Source organism: Ornithorhynchus anatinus, chromosome 4, assembly GCF_004115215.2.
Source record: "Ornithorhynchus anatinus isolate Pmale09 chromosome 4, mOrnAna1.pri.v4, whole genome shotgun sequence".
Lineage (NCBI taxonomy): Eukaryota > Metazoa > Chordata > Mammalia > Monotremata > Ornithorhynchidae > Ornithorhynchus > Ornithorhynchus anatinus.
The window spans coordinates 134,015,396-134,033,365 of record NC_041731.1 but is presented as its reverse complement, the minus strand read 5'-3'; the positions used below and the strand labels follow the sequence as shown (position 1 = coordinate 134,033,365).

Sequence of the window (17,970 nt, the reverse complement as noted above, 5' to 3'; positions counted from 1 at the left end):
GGAACTGGGTTCTGCTGTGTGACCTTGGGCAAGTCACTTCACTTCTCTGGGCCTCAGTTCCCTCATCAGTGCAACGGGGGTGAAGATTGTGAACCTCGTGTGGGGCATAGACTGTGTCCAAACCAGCTTGTATCTATCCCAGGGCTTAATTCAGTGCCTGGCACCTAGTCAGCGCTTAACAGTCATCTTTATTGAGCGCTTACTGTGTGTGGAGCACTGTACTAAGCGCTTGGGGGAGAGTACAACCCAAAAATAAGCAGGCGCGTTCCCCGCTCGCAACGAGCTCACGGTCTAGAGGGTCGCCCCCCACCCCACAGCCGGTCCTCACAGCTTGTCTCCTGCCCGTTCCAGCTCTCGAGAAGCTCGATTCGTGTCTAAGATGAGACGGGTTCAAAAGGATAAAGCCAAGGAGCCTCTCTCAGCTGGGCTAGTTCGAGGTCCAGCGGTTCGCTTGAAGTCGTTTCTGTAGTTACCCAGTGGGCCAACAGCCTGCTATTTCCTATGTGAGGGTCGGAGGTGGGAGGAAGGGGTCGGCCGGGGCCCCTTTAACTCTTCCCGGCCGGAGTCCTGACAACCCAGCCCCTTCCCTTCCCAGGGTCATGCGAGCAGCTGAGGAAACAACATCAAACAACGTCTTCCCTTTCAAGATCGTCCACATCAGCAAGAAGCACCGGACCTGGTTTTTCTCCGCCTCCTCGGAAGATGAAAGAAAGGTAACTGGCTCGCTCACAAGGGAACGCGTTCGGCAAACAGAGGGAGGAGACCGGTTCTCCCCACCGGGAAGGGGGCGGGATGCGTCCCGCAGCGTCCCGGCGATTGAAGAGCCGGGCCGACCGGCGGTCTGAATGGGACGGTTTGTCAAAAGATTGCTCGGCAAGCGTCCGCCCCCGGGATGTTTTTCCTCTCTCTTTTTCTCAAGCCTCTCGACCCCATTCAGAGTTGCGTTCAAACGTTACTGCTGTTGTCGGGCCTGCTTTGGGTTCCCATGTCATCTACTTTGAAGAGTAGATGGGGCAGGCTGAATGAGAAGCCTGCGTTTCCCTGCTTAATACTAATAATAATAATAAGAAAAATAATAATAATAGTAATGTTGGTATTTGTTAAGCGCTTACTATGTGCCGAGCACTGTTCTAAGCGCTGGGGTAGACACAGGGGAATCAGGTTGTCCCACGTGGGGCTCACAGTCTTAATCCCCATTTTACAGATGAGGTAACCGAGGCACCGAGAAGTTGAGTGACGTGCCCACAGTCACACAGCTGACAAGTGGCCGAGCCGGGATTCGAACCCATGAACTCTGACTCCAAAGCCCGTGCTCTTTCCACGGAGCCACGCTGCTTCTACTGAATAGTATTTGATAAGCACTTACTACGTGTCGAGCACTCTTCTAAGCGCTGGGGTAGATACAAGCTAATCAGGTTGGACACGGTCCCTGTCCGACATGGGGCTCACAGTCTTCATCCCCCTTTTACAGATGAGGGAACTGAGGCCCAGAGAAGTGAAGTGACTTGGCCAAGGTCACAGAGCAGACAAGCGGCAGAGCTGGGATTAGAACCCAGGTCCTTCTGCCTCCCAGGCGTGTGCTCTATCCACTAGGCCACGCTGCTTCTCTTAGGTCCCACTTCAGCGCTTGCTATGTGCCAAACCCTGGGGCAGATGCAAGATAATCAGGACCGATCCAGCCCCCCACGTCACAGGGAACTCACGATCTAAGAGGGAGGGGAAGCAGGAATCCTATCACCTATGTTATCCTATAGAGAAGCAGCGTGGCTCACTGGGAAGAGCCCGGGCTTTGGAGTCAGAGGTCATGGGTTCGAACCCCAGCTCTGCCACTTGCCAGCTGTGTGACTTTGGGCAAGTCACTCAACTTCTCGGTGCCTCAGTTCCCTCATCTGTAAAATGGGGATTAAGACTGTGAGCCCCACGTGGGACAACCTGATTCCCCTGTGCCTACCCCAGCGCTTAGAACAGTGCTCGGCACCTAGTAAGCGCTTAACAAATACCAACATTATTATTATGATTATCACCATTTAACGGATGAGGAAACTGAGGCTCAGAGAGGTCACACAGCAATCTGGGGGGCCGAGCTGGGACTAGAACACAGGTCTCCTGGCTCAAACCCACCCCTTCGCCTCCCGTATCTCTGGAAACGTGGTGTGATGGAGGCTCCCCGGATCACAGGGTAGCGGAGTCTTTTCCGTAGCCGCTCTTGGGCCCCGTCCACATGTTTCCCCTGGAGTCTGCACAGACGAGAGCCCGTGGGTTCATTTTTGGCCGGGGTGGGAGGTGGCCGCTCCCAGCTCGGGGACCCCGGGACTCGGAACCACTGCTTTTGTGAACGAAACAAACGTTGTCTCTTTTTTTCAGAGCTGGATGGCCCTGCTGAGGAAGGAGATAGGGTTCTACCATGAAAAGAAAGAAGCTTTTCTCGATTTCAAGTACGCACCAGCTCCACTTACTGGGTTTGTTTTTCAGGCTCTCGTTTTATAAGCATGCACGGCTCAGGGGCGCTCAGTCAAGCTTCTTTCTCTCCTTGGAACCTCAGAAGGCGACCTGGGTCGTCTTCAGGAAGGCGCTCTAGACTCTGAGCTCGTCGTGGGAAGGGATTGTCGGTCTTTATTGTTGTATCGTACTTTCCCAAGCGCTTAGTACACACTGTATGCTTTACGATGCGCACAGTGAGAGCATAATAAATACTATTGAATTAACTGTTAGCAGAAAACTACTTTTTTGGCAAAGGCCTTGATGGTACTCCTCAATCGATGGTATTTCATTCAATCGTATTTATTGAGCACTGACTATGTGCAGAGCACTGTACTAAGCGCTTGGAATGGACAATTCGGCAACAGATAGAGACAATCCCTGCCCAATGATGGGCTCACAGTCTAAACTAGACTAAGTCTAAATTCCATCTGTGGTATTTATTGACCATTTACTCTAATAATAAGAACGATGATGATGATGGTATTTATTAAGTGCTTATTACGTTCCAAGCACTGTTCTAAGCACTGGGGGAGATACAAGGTATAATCAGGTTGTCCCACGTGGGGCTCAAGGTCTTCAACCCCATTTTCCAGATGAGGGAACTGAGGCACAGGGAAGTGAAGTGACTTGCCCAAGGTCACACAGCTGACAAGGGGCGGAGCTGGATTTAGGACCCACGACGTCTGACTCCCAAGCCCGGGCTCTTTCCACTAGGCCATGCTGCTTCTCTACTACGCGCAGAGCACTGGACTAAGCGTTTGGGAGAGCACGATACAACAGAGATGGCAGGGATGTGCCCTGCCCACAAGGAGCTTCCAGTACAGAGGGGGAGACAGGCATTAATAGAAGTAAATAGTTTATCACGTCTAATTTAAAGATTAGTTCATAGCCTTCCTCATCGGTGACATTTCTGAGCAGGTACTGAGTCCAGAGCGCTGCGTTAAGCCGCATCAGAAACCAAGCACGTAGTCCCTGCCCTTGGGAGGCTTACAGTCCAAAGCGGGAAAAAGGGAGATGCAAATTCTTTATCAACAGTGGGAGCGGGAGGAGGAACGAGGACAGGGTGTGAATACGTCAGGGTGAAATCATCGAATCAATAGTCGAAAGTCTGTCGGTGTTTAGAATGGGCATAATAATGATGGTATTCGTTAAGCGCTTACTATGTCCCAAGCACTGTTCTGAGTGCCAGGGTGGATACAGGGTTATGAGGTTGTCCCACGGGGGGCTCACAGTCTGAAAATCCCCATTTTAAAGATGAGGTAACGGAGGCACAGAGAAGTGAAGTGACTCGCGCAAAATCACACAGCTGACAAGTGGCAGAGCCGGGTTTGGAACCCATGACCTCCGACTCCCAAGCCCCGCTGTGGCCACTAAGCCACGCCGCTTCTCATAACACACGAGTGCCTGGGGGAGCCGCTGGCTAGATGCCATTGGGAGTCATTCAGGGAGGGCTTCCCGGCGGGGGAGGGATCGCAGGAGACCTCGAAGGTAGCCATCGCCGACCCTCAGACCAGATGGAGTATCGGCTCGGCTGCGGTCCGAAAGGGGGGCCCGCCTCTCCCCGGGCTCAGGCACCCTCCGGCCAAGGGAGTTGATTCGGTTGTATTTATTGAGCGCTTACTGTGTGCAGCGGCCTCTTCAATTCCTCTCTCCTTTCCTGTTTCGCAGCGACTCGAATTCTGACACGGACAGCTTCTACGGCTCCATAGAGCGCCCCATCGATATCAGCCTGTCCCCGTTCCCGACCGACACCGAAGGTGAGAATCGAACGCCTCGGGATCAGCCGGCCATTTGGGCGTCGGACGTCCTCCCGGCGGCTTCTGATAAGGCCCCCGACCTCGGCCTCTCAGCTTCGACCATTTAGCTTTCTTTCCTGTCTGTCCTGGGTCTTCGCTCAGAGAGATAAGACAAGAGATCATCTTTGCTAAAAGGGGAGAAAGAAGGTGCGACCGACCCTTCTTTTCCTGCCCGGCTAGCTCCAGGATGTGTGAAATTTTTCTTTTCTTCTTTTGGTGAAGTTTTTTACCTCATCTGTGAATTGGGGATTGAACATCAGCCCCAGTTGGGCCAGGAACTGTTGACCAACCCGATGAACTTGTATCTACCCCAGCGCTTAGAGCAGTGCTTGGCACATAGTGAGTGCTTAACAAGTACCATAAGAAGAAGAAGAATTATTATGAAAAGCAGTTTCCCATTGAAAACCCACTTTAGTTGACGCTGCACACTATATGGTATTTCTTAAGCGCTTACTATGTGCAGAGCGCTGTTCTAAGCGCTGGGGGAGATATAGGGTCATCAGGTTGTCCCACGTGAGGCTCCCAGTTAATCCCCATTTTACAGATGAGGGAACTGAGGCACAGAGAAGTGAAGTGACTTGCCTAAAGTCACACAGCTGGCTTGTGGCGGAGCCGGGATTAGAACCCGTGACCTCTGACTCCCAAGCCCACGCTCTTTCCACTGAGCCACGCTGCTTCTGCTTCTCTATGCCAAGCATTGGGCTGAGCACTAGACATAGGTGGGACACAGTCGCCACTTGTCCCAGAGGCTCACGGTGTGGGAGGGCAGACCAGACCAGGCATCCTGTCCCCATTTTACAGATGAGGAAACTGAGACCCTGAGAGCGTAAATGATGGGCCCAAGGTCACCCAGCACGCCCAAGAGTAGAGCCGGAACTAGGAAAACCCAACTCCCGACTCCCAGCCCCGTCCTCTTTCCTTCTATGGCTCTGCTGCCTCTTAGGTTCTGCAGGTATCACCGCGGGTTGGCTTGATGAGGAACTGCTTGTACTCAGGCAATTGAATAAAAATGTTTTCCTGGGTTTGGGGTATTTTTTTTGCCCAGACTATGAACACGAAGATGATGACGATTCCTACATGGAGCCAGATTCTCCAGACCCTTTGAAGATGGAAGGTAAGAATGATGATGATAATAATTGTGGTATTTCAGTGCTTACTGTGTGCCAAACACAGAGGTAGATAGGAGGTATTCAAGTCCCACGTGAATGGAAGGGTTAGCAGGTATTGAATCCCCATTTTGCAGATGAGGGAATTGAGGCCCGGAGAAATTCAGCGACGTGCCCAAGGTCACGCAGCAGACAAGCGGCAGAGCCGGGATTAGAACCCGGGGCCTCTGATTCCCAGGCCTGGGCTCTTTCCACTAGGCCTCGCTGCTTTACGTTGGAGAATACGTCCATTTAGACGTCGCAGAACGACGCTGTATTTAAAACCTTCTATGAAAGGACCAAAGAAATGGATTTAGGGCGATTCTTGGGGTCTCTGACTGAACGGTTCTCCGGGCCCAGATCAAAGCCACTCTGAACCCCCAGTTTGGCTGCAGATAAACTGAGGTTCCAAAGTACAATTCCCCCCTCCTCCCTCTCTATTCTTGCCCTTGAATCTGTACTCCTTAAGCACCCCACCCTCAGCCCCACGGTATTCATGCCCTCAGTCCTAATTTATTTAAACGTCTGTCTCCCCGCCGGAATGTGAGCTCGTTATGCGCAAGGGATGTGTCCGTTGTGTCGTACTCTCCCCGGTGCATAGTACAGTGCTGTGCACACAGTGAGTGCTCAATGAATATGATCGACTGACTGACCAACCGACTCGGTTGTATGGTACTCTCCTAAGGGCGTAGTACGATGGTCTACACGCCGTAAGCGCTCCATAGATACCGTCTATCGGTCGGGATTGCGTCCCTCACACGTGCCGTTTGTCGTTTGCGTGTTGCAGATCACATGATCCACCCGCCGGCCTACCCGCCTCCCCCGGTCCCCAACTCGAGAAAATCCGCCTTTTCGGAAACCCAGAGGGCGCAGTCCTTCTCGGTGAAGAGCCTGTGCCCCCCGCCGCCCCCCAAGAGGGGCCTGCCGGAGATCACACCCGAGGACCTGAAGAGAGAATTGCTCTGCGCCCGGAAGGTCGAGCCCGGCGGGAAGTCGTCCTTGGCGAGCAGGAGGCTGAGCGACCCGCCCTCGGGGGCCCCCCCGGCCGTACCCCACTTCCGCAAACCGACCGGCGTCCAGGACAGCTTCTCGTCCTCCCCGGAGCCCCTGCCCCTCGGCCACCTCCTCGGCGTCTCCAAGGCCTGCGACAGGCCCAGACCCTTCCAACTGCCCCCGCGGGGACTCCCGGCCCCCGGCGGCGAGCCGCCCCCCGTCCCGACCAACAAGCCCAAGGTGACCAAAGCCGGGGACCCGGGCCGGCCCCCGAGAGAAGCCGCCAAGCCCGGGTTGTTCGTTCCGGCCGTCGCCCCCAAACCCGGGCCCCCGCCCGTCAAGCCGCCCGTGCCCGAGCTGAGACCCCGACCCGAGAAGCCTCCCCTCCCACACTTACAGTAAGTCTGGGCTCGGCGTCTCCGCCCGAGACCGCTCGGCGTCTCTGGGCTGTAAATTCTCAGATTTGAGCCCTGAAATTTCCTGCTATCGATCACTGCGGTCGGGTCCCATCACTGAGCTGTTTCTTCTCTAGGAGGTGATCATTTCCTGTGATGACACAGGGTACTCATGGCTGCTTAGCACTGAGACCATTTTCCCCTCAAATATGTGATTTTAGTAGAGGCGATGAGATTTGCCTACGCCGAATAGTGCGTTTTTTTCCCCCTCGGTCTCACGTGAAGCAGCTTTTCCGAGACACATTTCAGGCATCTTTTTCTTGCGGTGGCTCTCGCCCTCGGCTCGGACGTCAGTCAGTCGCTCGAACTGGGATATCGCACTCTCTCAAGAGCTAACTGTGTTCAGTTAGCACTCAGTAAATCCCACTGATGGGTTGACTTGGGTTGCTTATTCTGTCCAAACCCGTGCTAGGCTCCTGGGGTTATACAAGAGACCATCAACCTGAACCCTGCCCTCGAGGAGGTTACAGCCTTGCAGCGGAGACACTAAAATAAATCACAAGTGGGAAAAGGCGTTAAGGTATAGAACTGGGTATAGAAGCAGAACAGAGAAGAGCACCCAAAATAATCATCCTGGTCTGAAGGAAGGGGAAGGGAACAAGAAATCAGCGGGAGTAGGAATTTTTTTATGTTGTGGTAGAGTTAAGCGCTTCATACGCGTCAGGCACTGTACTTAACACAGGTTTCGATGGAAGCTAATCGGGTTGGCCCACGTGGAGCTCACGGTCTTCATCCCCATTTCGCCGACGTGGTAACCCGAGGCCCGGGGGTCACAGAGCAGACAAGTGGTGGAGCCGCAATTAGACCTCAGCTTCTCTGACTTTCAAGCCCGTGCTCTTTATTCACGTTTAACATCCTCCCACCCTCCCCATCTCCAAAACCTTATTAAGGGCCACGTCTCCTCCAAGAGAACTTACCCAATTAAACCTCCTTTTCCCCAGCACCTTCTCCCTTCCGCGTCGTCCGTATACTTGGATCTGTGACCTCTGGGCCCTTGATTCTCACCCCACCCTCTGCCCCACAACACTGAGGGCCACATCTGTCAATTATATATTGTAAATTATTTATTTCTATCGATTTTGTATGTATTCATATCGATGTATTCATATCTGGAGCTCCAGGCTGCAGGCTAGTTTCGGGCAGGAAACGTCTACCGAGTCAAGCGCTTAGTACAGCGCTTGGCACACAGTAAGCACCCAGTCAGTACGATTGTATGTTGAATTGTACTCTCCCAACCGGTTAGTACAGAGAAGCAGCGTGGCTCAGTGGAAAGAGCCCGGGCTTGGGAGTCAGAGGTCATGGGTTCGAATCCCCGCTCTGCCACTTGTCAGCTGTGCGACTGTGGGCAAGTCACTTAACTTCTCTGTGCCTCAGTTACCTCATCTGTAAAATAGGGATTAATTTGTGAGCCTCACGTGGGACAACCTGATGACCCTGTATCTAGCCCAGCGCTTAGAACAGTGCTCTGCACATAGTAAGCGCTTAACAAATACCAACATTATTGGGAAGCAGCGTGGCTCAGTGGAAAGAGCCTGGGCTTCGGAGTCAGAGGTCATGGGTTCGACTCCCGGCTCTGTCACTTGTCAGCTGTGTGACTGTGGGCAAGTCACTTCACTTCTCTGTGCCTCAGTTACCTTATCTGTAAAATAGGGATTAATTTGTGAGCCTCACGTGGGACAACCTGATGACCCTGTATCTAGCCCAGCGCTTAGAACAGTGCTCTGCACATAGTAAGCGCTTAACAAATACCAACATTATTACAGAGCCCTGTACACAGTTAGCGCTCAGTCGTACTACCGATGGAGTTTTTTTCCCATCTCAGCCCCCTATCGATTAGTCAATCACCGATTGACCGAAAGGAGGTTGAGTTCCGGCTTTTCCCCTCCCACCTCCGGGTTGAGGTTCAAAAGCGTTTGAGAGAACCCACAGGTAGGTTGTGGCGGAGAAGAATTAGAGTTCACAGCTTGAGAGCCTGTGCTCGGTAGCCTTTAGGCGGCTACCCCGAAGTGAGAGGCGTTTCACTCACAGCAGTAGAATCCTCCCCGCCCCCTGTCAGACCGACTGACTCGGTGCCGCTTGACTCTGAGTCCCGGAACCGAGTCCTGACGTGGGCCCCGCTGCCAACCGAGCTCAGTCGATCAATCCGTCAGTAGGTTATTAATTACAGTAGTGATAATAATGATGATGGCATTTGTTAAGCGCTTACTATGTGTAAAGCACTGTTCTAAGCGCTGGAGGGGATACAAGGCGATGAGGTTGTCCCCTGTGGGGCTCACAGTCTTAATCCCCATTTTACAGATGAGGTCACTGAGACCCAGAGAAGTTAGGTGACTTGTCCAAAGTCACACAGCTGACAAGCGCGTGCGCCGAGCCCTGTAGTAAGCCCTTGGGTGAGTCCGGTATAACAGAGTTGACAGACATGTTCCCTGCCCTCAACGAGCTTCCCAATAATAATAATAATTGTGGCGTTTGTTACGTGCTTACTATGTGCCAAGCACTATACTGAATGCTGAGGTAGATCATCAGGTCCCACCTGAGGCTCCCGGTCTAAGCAGGACGGAGAACCGGTATTGAATCCCCATTAGAGAAGCAGCGTGGCTCAGTGGAAAGAGCCCGGGCTTGGGAGTCAGAGGTCACGGGTTCGAATCCTGGATCTGCCACTTGTCAACTGGGTGACTGGGCAAGTCACTTCACTTTTCTGTGCCTCAGTTCCCTCATCTGTAAAATGGGGATTAACTGTGAGCCTCACGTGGGACAACCCGATGACCCTGTATCTACCCCAGCACTTAGAACGTGCTCTGCACATAGCAAGCGCTTAACAAATACCAACATTATTAGTATTATTATATTGCAGATAAGGGAACTGAGGCACCGAGAACTGAAGCATCTTGCCCAAGGGCACGCAGCAGAGCGGGGATTAGAACCCAGGTCCTCTGACTCTTTTATAGCAGAGGTCGGTGGAGGGGATGAACCAGAAGTTCACTAGGATCTGCTGGCCCTCGAGGCGAAGCGGAGTGCTCCCTTCAGAAGCTTACGGTCTAGAGGGGGAGATAGACATTAATATACACAAATAAATTAAGGATAGGGATGTAAGTGCTGTGGGCGGGGAGGAGGGAATAAAGAAGTGCAAAGGCGACACAGAAGGGAGTGGGAGAAGAGGAAATGAGGGCTTAGTCAAGGAAGGCCTCCGCTCCGAGACCTTGAAAAGTCACTTCACTTCTCTTTGCCTCAGTGACTCCATCTGTAAAATGGGGATTAAGATTGTGAGCCCCAGGTGGGACGGGGACCGTGTCCAACTTAATGAGTGGGCGTCTACCACAGCGTTTAGTCCAGCGCCCGGCACATAGCGCTTAACAAAAACCATAAAACGAGATTAACCTTGGAAATCTGGTGTCCGTCCGAGGTGTCGCATCTACAGTCTTCTTGTTTCTCCCCCAGGAGGTCACCCCCCGACGGACAGAGTTTCCGGAGCTTTTCCTTCGAGAAACCCATCCTGCCCTCCAAGGCCGACGTCTGCTCCGAGGATTCGGATGAAGAGTACGAAAAGGCAAGAGCGAACAGCGGAGGCGTTGGCGGGAAAGCGACGGTTCGGGCCGGGGCGGGGTAATCGACAGACGGCCGAGCCTGGCTTCAACCTGGAAAACGGGATAGCCGGCCTAGATACCAAAGTACCAGGGCCCAAAGCGTGTGCCTTAGTGGAGAGAGGCTGCCCTTAGTTCAGAAGCAGCGCGGCTCAGTGGCAAGAGCCCGGGCTTGGGAGTCAGAGGTCATGAGTTCTAATCCCAGCTCCGCCACTTGTGACCTTGGGCAAGTCACTTCACTTCTCTGGGCCTCGGTTCCCTCATCTGCAAAATGGGGATTAAGACTGAGCCCGGCGTGGGACAGTCCGATTACCTTGTATCTCCCCCAGCGCTTAGAATAGTGCTTGGCACATAGTAAGCACTCAAATACCAACCTGATTATTATTATTATTATTCACAGAGTCTGGCCAATATGAAGGATGCTAACTCAGTTTGCCAGTATTTACCAGCTCCTTCTCGTGGTCCCCTGAGCATGTCTGTCAATAAAAAATAATAATAATAATAACGTTGGCATTATTGGCAAAGCACTGTTCTAAGCGTTGGGGGGATACAAGGTGATCAGCTTGTCCCACATGGGGCCTACAGTCTTAATCCCCATTTTGCAGATGAGGTAGCTGAGGCCCAGTGAAGTGAAGTGACTTGCCCAGAGTCACACAGCTGACAAGCGGCGGAGCCAGAATTTGAACCCACGATCTCCCCAGCCCGTGCTCTTTCCACTGAGCCACGCTGCTTCTCTAGAAGTCCATCGATGGTATTTATCGCGCACTTGCAGTGTGCAGACTGCCGTACTAAGCGCCTAGGACAGCACTGTATGAAAGAGCTGGTAATTGCCATCTCTGCCCACTGGTGTATTGCTTTTTCTAGATGGGTTGGAAGAGGGAAGACGTTTTCTAAATACGAGATCCCAGGTCATGGTGCAGGGGAGGAAAAAGCCAACATTTGTTTTCAGTCAGTCAGCGGTATTTGTCGAGCGTTCACCGTGCCTCAGAGCACGGCACTGTATTCGTTTTTGACGTTTAAGTGACGAAATAAAATCACTCTCCTTCCAGGTGCCGCTACCCAGCTCGATATTCGTCAATACGACCGAGTCGTTGGAAGTGGAAAGGTAAGCTTCGGCCATTTGTGGCAGTAATTCCGGAGCACCGTTGGATGTGAGGGGCGGGCTGGGAGTGGAACGGATTAGCTTTCCAAGGAAACAGGGAGTCAGTTTGGCTTGCGGATGAGATGGGAAAGCCAATAAGATAATCGGTTCAAGACGAGCGGGCTTTCGGATGGATGGGCGGGACCAAATCTGACTGCCGGAACGCTCAGATTATTGAAGCTTAGTTTCTGGGCACTGGGAACCTAAACACGTCAAGCCTTGATCTTTCATTCGATCGTATTTATTGAGCCCTTACTGTGTGCAGAGCACTGGACTAAGCGCTTGGAGACTACAATTCGGCAACAGATAGAGACAATCCCTACCCAACAACGGGATCACTGTCTAGAAGCGGGGAGACGGACAACAAAAGAAAACAAAACAACTAGGCAGGCATCAATAGTATAAAGATTGCTATTTGCTATATAATAGCGTGATCAGTAGCGATCACGACGGGCTCACAAAGATTCATGGTAGTTCAGCCTTTCCCGCATGCAGAGCCCTATCCTAAGCACTTAATAATAATAATAATGTTGGTATTTGTTAAGCGCTTACTATGTGCCGAGCACTGTTCTAAGCGCTGGGGTAGACACGGGAATCAGGTTGTCCCACGTGGGGCTCACAGTCTTCATCCCCATTTTACAGATGAGGGAACTGAGGCACAGAGAAGTGAAGTGACTCGCCCACAGTCACACGGCTGACAGGTGGCCGAGCCGGGATTCGAACCCATGACCTCTGACTCCAAAGCCCAGGCTCTTTCCACTGAGCCACGCTGCTTCTCTTCTCTTCTACTGGGGAGAGTAAGACAGAACAATCTAAGAGACACATTCCCTGTCCGCGGCAAGTTTACAGTCCAGAGGGGGAGACAGACGTTAATAGAAATAAATAAATGACCGTCCCCGGGATCACAGCTTCCGGGGCTGAGCATCAGCCCTGGGTTGCGGTCACTGTGGCTTTCACCCGCAGTCGTGCACCGAGAAACCTCTGTGTCCACCCAGAAACCTCTGTGTGTTGATTGAGCGCTTACTGTGTGCAGACCGCTGTACTAAGTGCGTGGGAAAGTCCACTAATAACGGAGTCGGTAGACGCGTTCCCTGCCCACAAAGAGCTCACAGTCTCGCAACTTCAGTTAAAGTCCGATGCTGGGCCAGTAATTGGCCGGGCTGGCTCGTGGAGCTCCGGGCCCCCGTGGGAACGTGATGGGGTCAATCGATCGATCGGGCAGCGGTAGGTATTGAGCGTTTACTGTGTGCAGAGCGCTGTACTAAGCGCTTGGGAGAGGACAACAGAGTCGGCGAATGCAATTTTTTTTTCCAGTGATACTTATCGAGCGCACACGTTCCGTGTCCACAAAGAGCTTACAGTTTAAGGGGGGGGATCGATAAATGATATTTATTAAACACCTTCTGTGTACAGAGCACTGTAGAGAGTACAATTTTAGTGACTGTCTCCCCCCATTAGATTGTAAGTTCCTTAAGAGCCCGGACTGTGTCTCCCCCCTTTATTATAGTTCCCCCAAGCACTGAGTACAACACTCTGCACCGAGTAAGCACTCAATAAGTACCAGGAATTGATCGCAGTAGAGTCGGAAGACACGATCCCCTCCTTCAGGGAACCTACAGTCTAGTCTGGGAGACACGGTGTAGTGGATGGAGCCCGGGGCTGAGAGTCAGAAGGTCGTGGGTTCTAATCTGCCACGGGATCTTGGGCAAGTCACTGTGCTTCTCTGTGCCTCAGTGACCTCGTTTGTCAGGTGAGGATTGAGACTGTGAACCCCACGTAGGACAGGGATTGGGTCCAAGCCAATCTGCTTGAATCCACCCCAGCGCTTAGTACGATGCCTGGAAAATAGTAAGTGCTTAACGAATACCACAGTTATTAATTATTAGTAGTTTTAGTATTCATTCATTCATCCAGTCGTATTTATTGAGCACTTACCGTGTACTAAGCGCTTGGAAAGTACAAGTCGGCAAGAGACAATCCCTACCCATAGTATTAATATTAAATAAATTATGAGTAGAGGGAAACAACGGCATATAAAGGCAGGTAGGAAGATAGGAGCTATCGAGGAGAGGGACAGAAGAGTGGAGGGAGGGGTGCTGTGCACGAGGTTTCGGCCAGAGTGGGAACTCGGTGAAGTCTGGCCGTGAGGGTGAAGGCTTTCGATGTCCCGCTGGCGGTTTTCTTTCGGCGTCGGCCAGGCCCGACGTTGACCTTGAGTGTTTTTCTTTTCAGGATGTTCAAAGCCACCAACGCCCAAGGGCAGCCCCAGAACGGACTCTATTGCATTAGGAATTCTTCTACCAAGTCAGGCAAGGTGAGTGGCCTTCTCCGGGCCCAGGTCTCACAGTTTCACCCCGCTTGCCCCGAAACCACCCGGGCAGAGGAAACGGGGGCCATCTGATGCCCGCCCCTCCCCGATGCTTAGCGGAGACGCCTCCGATGCCCTCGCTCGCTCGAAAGAAATTGTTGGAACCGAAGCGCTCGCTCTCTCCGCCCCCCCGCCCTCCACCGCCACGGCGAACGATAGCATCGCCTCGCTCTGTGGGAGGGACGGTGGGGGTTTCTGGAAAGGGAAGTAAGTCTGCAGATGCGTTCTCTTCGATGGCTTACGAAACTCCCGGCTTCACGGTTGCTCACCCTCTCCCACCCTGAGAAGTCCGTCATCCCCCTTCTCCCAGACGACTCACGACGGGAGACGTTTGCAGCCTTGGAGCTCCTTATTAATAATAATAATAATAATGTTGGTAATTGTTAAGCGCTTACTATGTGCCGAGCACCGTTCTAAGCGCTGGGGGAGATACAAGGTCATCGTGTTGTCCCTCGTGAGGCTCACAGTCTTCATCCCCATTTTACAGATGGTGGTACTGAGGCACTGAGAAGTGAAGTGACTGGCCCAAAGTCACACAGCTGACAGATGGCGGAGCCGGGTTTAGAACCCATGACCTCTGAGTCCTAAGCCCGGGCTCTTTCCACTGAGCCACGCTGCTTCCTTCCCCTCCCCTGCTCCGCACCCGGGGCAAGCCCCCTTCAATCAATCAATCAGTGGTATTTATTGATCAGTTGCTGTACTTAGAGCACTGTTCTAAGCGCTTGGGAGAGTACAACAATCATAATAATAATAATGACGGTATTTGTTAAGCGCTTACTATGTGCCAAGCACCGTTCCAAGCTCTGGGGGAGATTCAAGGTCATCAGGTTGTCCCAAGGTGGGGCTCACAGTCTGCATCCTCATTTTACAGATGAGGAAACTGAGACATAGAGAAGTGATGTGGCTTGTCCAAGGTCACACGACAGGCAGGTGGGATTAGAACCCATGTCCTTTGACTCCCAAGCCCATTCTCTTGCCACTAAGCCACGCCGCTTAAGAGAGGGGTTAAACACATCCCCTGCCCACAGAGAGCTTGCAGTTATATGGCACGGAGCCTCATTCGAACCCGGCGGCTGCCTTTTTAGTAACTAGCCCGGCCCTCCTGCCTGCCCGTCCACGGAGCGAGCGCCACTTTCCCTCGGCGCTTCTTTAACGCTGGATATTTTCTTGTGTTTCTTTTTTTGAATCAAGGTCCTCGTTGTCTGGGATGAGACCTACAACAAAGTGAGAAATTACCGGATCTATGAAAAGGTGAGTGTGATGGGGGATCGTATTTGTTAAACCCCTACGGTGTGCCGGGAGAGACGATAGGAATAACAACAGTTCATAATTGTGGTATTTGTAAGCACTTTTTTATGGTGTTTATAAAGCGCTTACCGTGTGCCGGGCACTGTTCTAAACGTTGGGGTAGATGCAAGCTAAGGAGGTTGGACAGAGTCCCTTGTCCCACGTGGGGCTCGCGTTCTTAATCCCCATTTTACAGGTGAGGGAACTGAGACATAGAAAAGCTAAGTGACCTTGCCCAAGGTCACCCAGCGGACAAGTGGCAGAGCCGGGATTAGAACCCGGATCTTGTGACTCCCAAGCCCGGGCTCTTGCCACTGGCCGCCCTGCTTTCCTACCAGATGATCAGAATGGACGCAGTCCCCGTCCCCTCCAGGTTTCACGGTCTAAGGGGGAAGGAGAGCAGGGAGTCCATCCCATTGTCCTGATGGGGAAACTGAGGCCTGGAGAGGTTAGTGATTTGCCTGTGTGCTGGCAGCAGGCCACATCCCAAGTAGTCCCCTGACTCTCAGTTCCTTGAGCTTTCCCTTAGGCCACACTGCCTCCTTCCCTGTCCCCTAGACTGTCAGCTCACTGTGGGCAGGGAGTGTGTCCGTTTAAGAATAATAATGTTAATAATGTTGGTATCTGTTAAGCGCTTACTATGTGCCAAGCACTGTTCTAAGCACTGGGGTAGTTACAAGGTCATCAGGCTTTCCCACGTAGGGCTCACAGTCTTTATCCCCATTTTCCAGATGAGTTGCAGAGAAGCTAAGGGACTTGCCCGAAGTCACACAGCTGACTAGCGGCGGAGCCGGGATTAGAACCCACGACCTCTGACTCCCAAGCCCGGGCTCTTTCCACTGAGCCACGCTGCTTCTCTTAGTGTTGTATTATTGTTATTTGTTATACTGTTATTATTGTTGTTATATTGTAATAACAATAACAATAATAATAATAACAATGTGGAAGCAGCACGGCATAGTGGATAAAACCCGGAGCTGGGAGTCAGAAGGTCATGACTTCTAATCCCGGCTCCGCCACTCGGCTGCTGTGTGACCTTGGACAAGTCACTTCACTTCTCTGGGCCTCAATTACCTCATCTGGAAAGTGGGAATTGAGACCGTGAGCCCCATGTGGGACAGGGTCTGAGTCCAACTCGATTTGCTTGTAACCACCCCAACGCTTAGTGCTTAACAAATACCATAATTATTCATAATAATTACAATTAATAAGAGTTGTAATACAATAATTACACCTAATTAATTACATCAATACAATAATTATATCTAATTAATTACAATAATATAATAATGATCACATTTGTGATACAATTTCTATTATTATGGTTATTATTATTATTATGGTACTTGTTAAGTGCTTACTACGTGCCAAGCACTGTTCTAAACACTGGGGGTGACACAAGTTAATCAGGTTGGACACAGTCCCTGTCCCACAAGGGGCTCACATTCTTATCCCCATCTTCCAGATGAGGTAACTAAGGCCCAGAAAAGTGAAGTGACTTGGAGAAGCATCGCGGCTCAGGGGAAGGAGCCCGGGCTTTGGAGTCAGAGGTCATGGGTTCTAATCCCGACTCCGCCACCTGTCAGCTGTGTGACTTTGGGCAACTCGCTTAACTTCTCGGTGCCTCGGTGACCTCCTCTGTAAAATGGGGATTAGGACTACGAGCCTCACGTGGGACAACCTGCTGACCCTGTATCTCCCCCAGCGCTTAGAACAGTGTTCTGCACATAGTAAGCCCTGAACAAATACCAACATTATTATTATTATCATTCCCCGAGGTCACCTAGCAGCCACGTGGCAGAGCCGGGATTAGAACCCGGGTCCTTCCCTACTCTCCCAAACGTTCAGTACAGAGCTCTGCGCACAGGAAGCTCTCGGTAAATAGGATTGACCGACTGCCTGGCTGTAAGGACCTTTGATTTCACACTCCCTTTGGATCCCCGTTGCAGGACTCTAAATTTTACCTGGAGGGAGAACTCCTGTTCGTCAGCATCGGCAACCTGGTGGAGCACTACTATACCCACGTGCTGCCCAGCCACGACTGCCTGCTCCTCCGGCATCCCTACGGCTACGCCGGACCCAGGTGACCCCGCCGCCCGGCCTCGACCGGGCGGGCCGCGGGCCGGGGAGGCGGGAGCGGGCCGGGCGGCCTCCCGTCCCCCGCCGTGGCCTCGGAACCGACTCGGAGCCGCCGGACGTGACCGGAGCTCGGTTTTCCCGCTATTTTGCACACCGGGATGGGACCTGATCTGAACTCTTGCCCGAGGGCGGAGTCCGCTCACCGTGGACCTGGACCTGCAGCTCCCCCGGGGCAGCCATCCTACTGCGGAAGGCGTCCACGCGCACTGAGCCCGTTGCGGAGCTGCTGAGCGCCACTTCCCCGACGGAGGGGCCAGGTGGAGGGGGTTTGGAATAAACAGAGCACCCGCTGGGGGAAATGGGCGTCGTGACCGCCTCCTTGGTGTCCCGGGCCGGCTCCGCGGGCAACTCCCGCCGTCCGAGCTGGGGCCGGGAGGATGTCGGGGTTTCTGGGATGGGAAGTTGGAGGAGAGAACTGGATCGGCTTCGGATTTGCCTGGCGAGTTCGGTGGTCCCGCCCCGACGGAAGTTGGGCCGGGGACGGCTACGCCGACCGCTCCGCCGTCGGAGACCTCGCGGGCCGAGACGACGTCGGCTCCATCGTCGGAGGGAGCCGGGGGCGGGATCCCGATTGGTGCCGTTCC

General features: G+C 52.7%; 1 protein-coding gene across 5 annotated transcripts in view; it reads left to right on the top strand.

The window, feature by feature from the left end:
• Nucleotides 1–17,689, top strand: part of SH3BP2 (SH3 domain binding protein 2) — a 128,275-nt gene extending 110,586 nt beyond the window's left edge. For 4 of the 5 annotated variants that reach the window (XM_029064039.2, XM_029064040.2, XM_029064038.2 and 1 more), the window contains 10 exons: nt 596–713; nt 2,365–2,459; nt 4,150–4,238; nt 5,323–5,391; nt 6,210–6,813; nt 10,309–10,417; nt 11,501–11,556; nt 13,825–13,906; nt 15,152–15,211; nt 17,197–17,689. In XM_029064039.2, coding sequence (XP_028919872.1) covers nt 596–713; nt 2,365–2,459; nt 4,150–4,238; nt 5,323–5,391; nt 6,210–6,813; nt 10,309–10,417; nt 11,501–11,556; nt 13,825–13,906; nt 15,152–15,211; nt 17,197–17,334 — 1,420 coding nt within the window. In that variant the 3' untranslated portion in view covers nt 17,335–17,689. The remainder of the gene's footprint in view (nt 1–595; nt 714–2,364; nt 2,460–4,149; nt 4,239–5,322; nt 5,392–6,209; nt 6,814–10,308; nt 10,418–11,500; nt 11,557–13,824; nt 13,907–15,151; nt 15,212–17,196) is intronic. The other variant, XM_029064037.2, reaches the window with a different exon arrangement.
• The last annotated feature ends 281 nt before the right edge of the window (nt 17,690–17,970 follow it).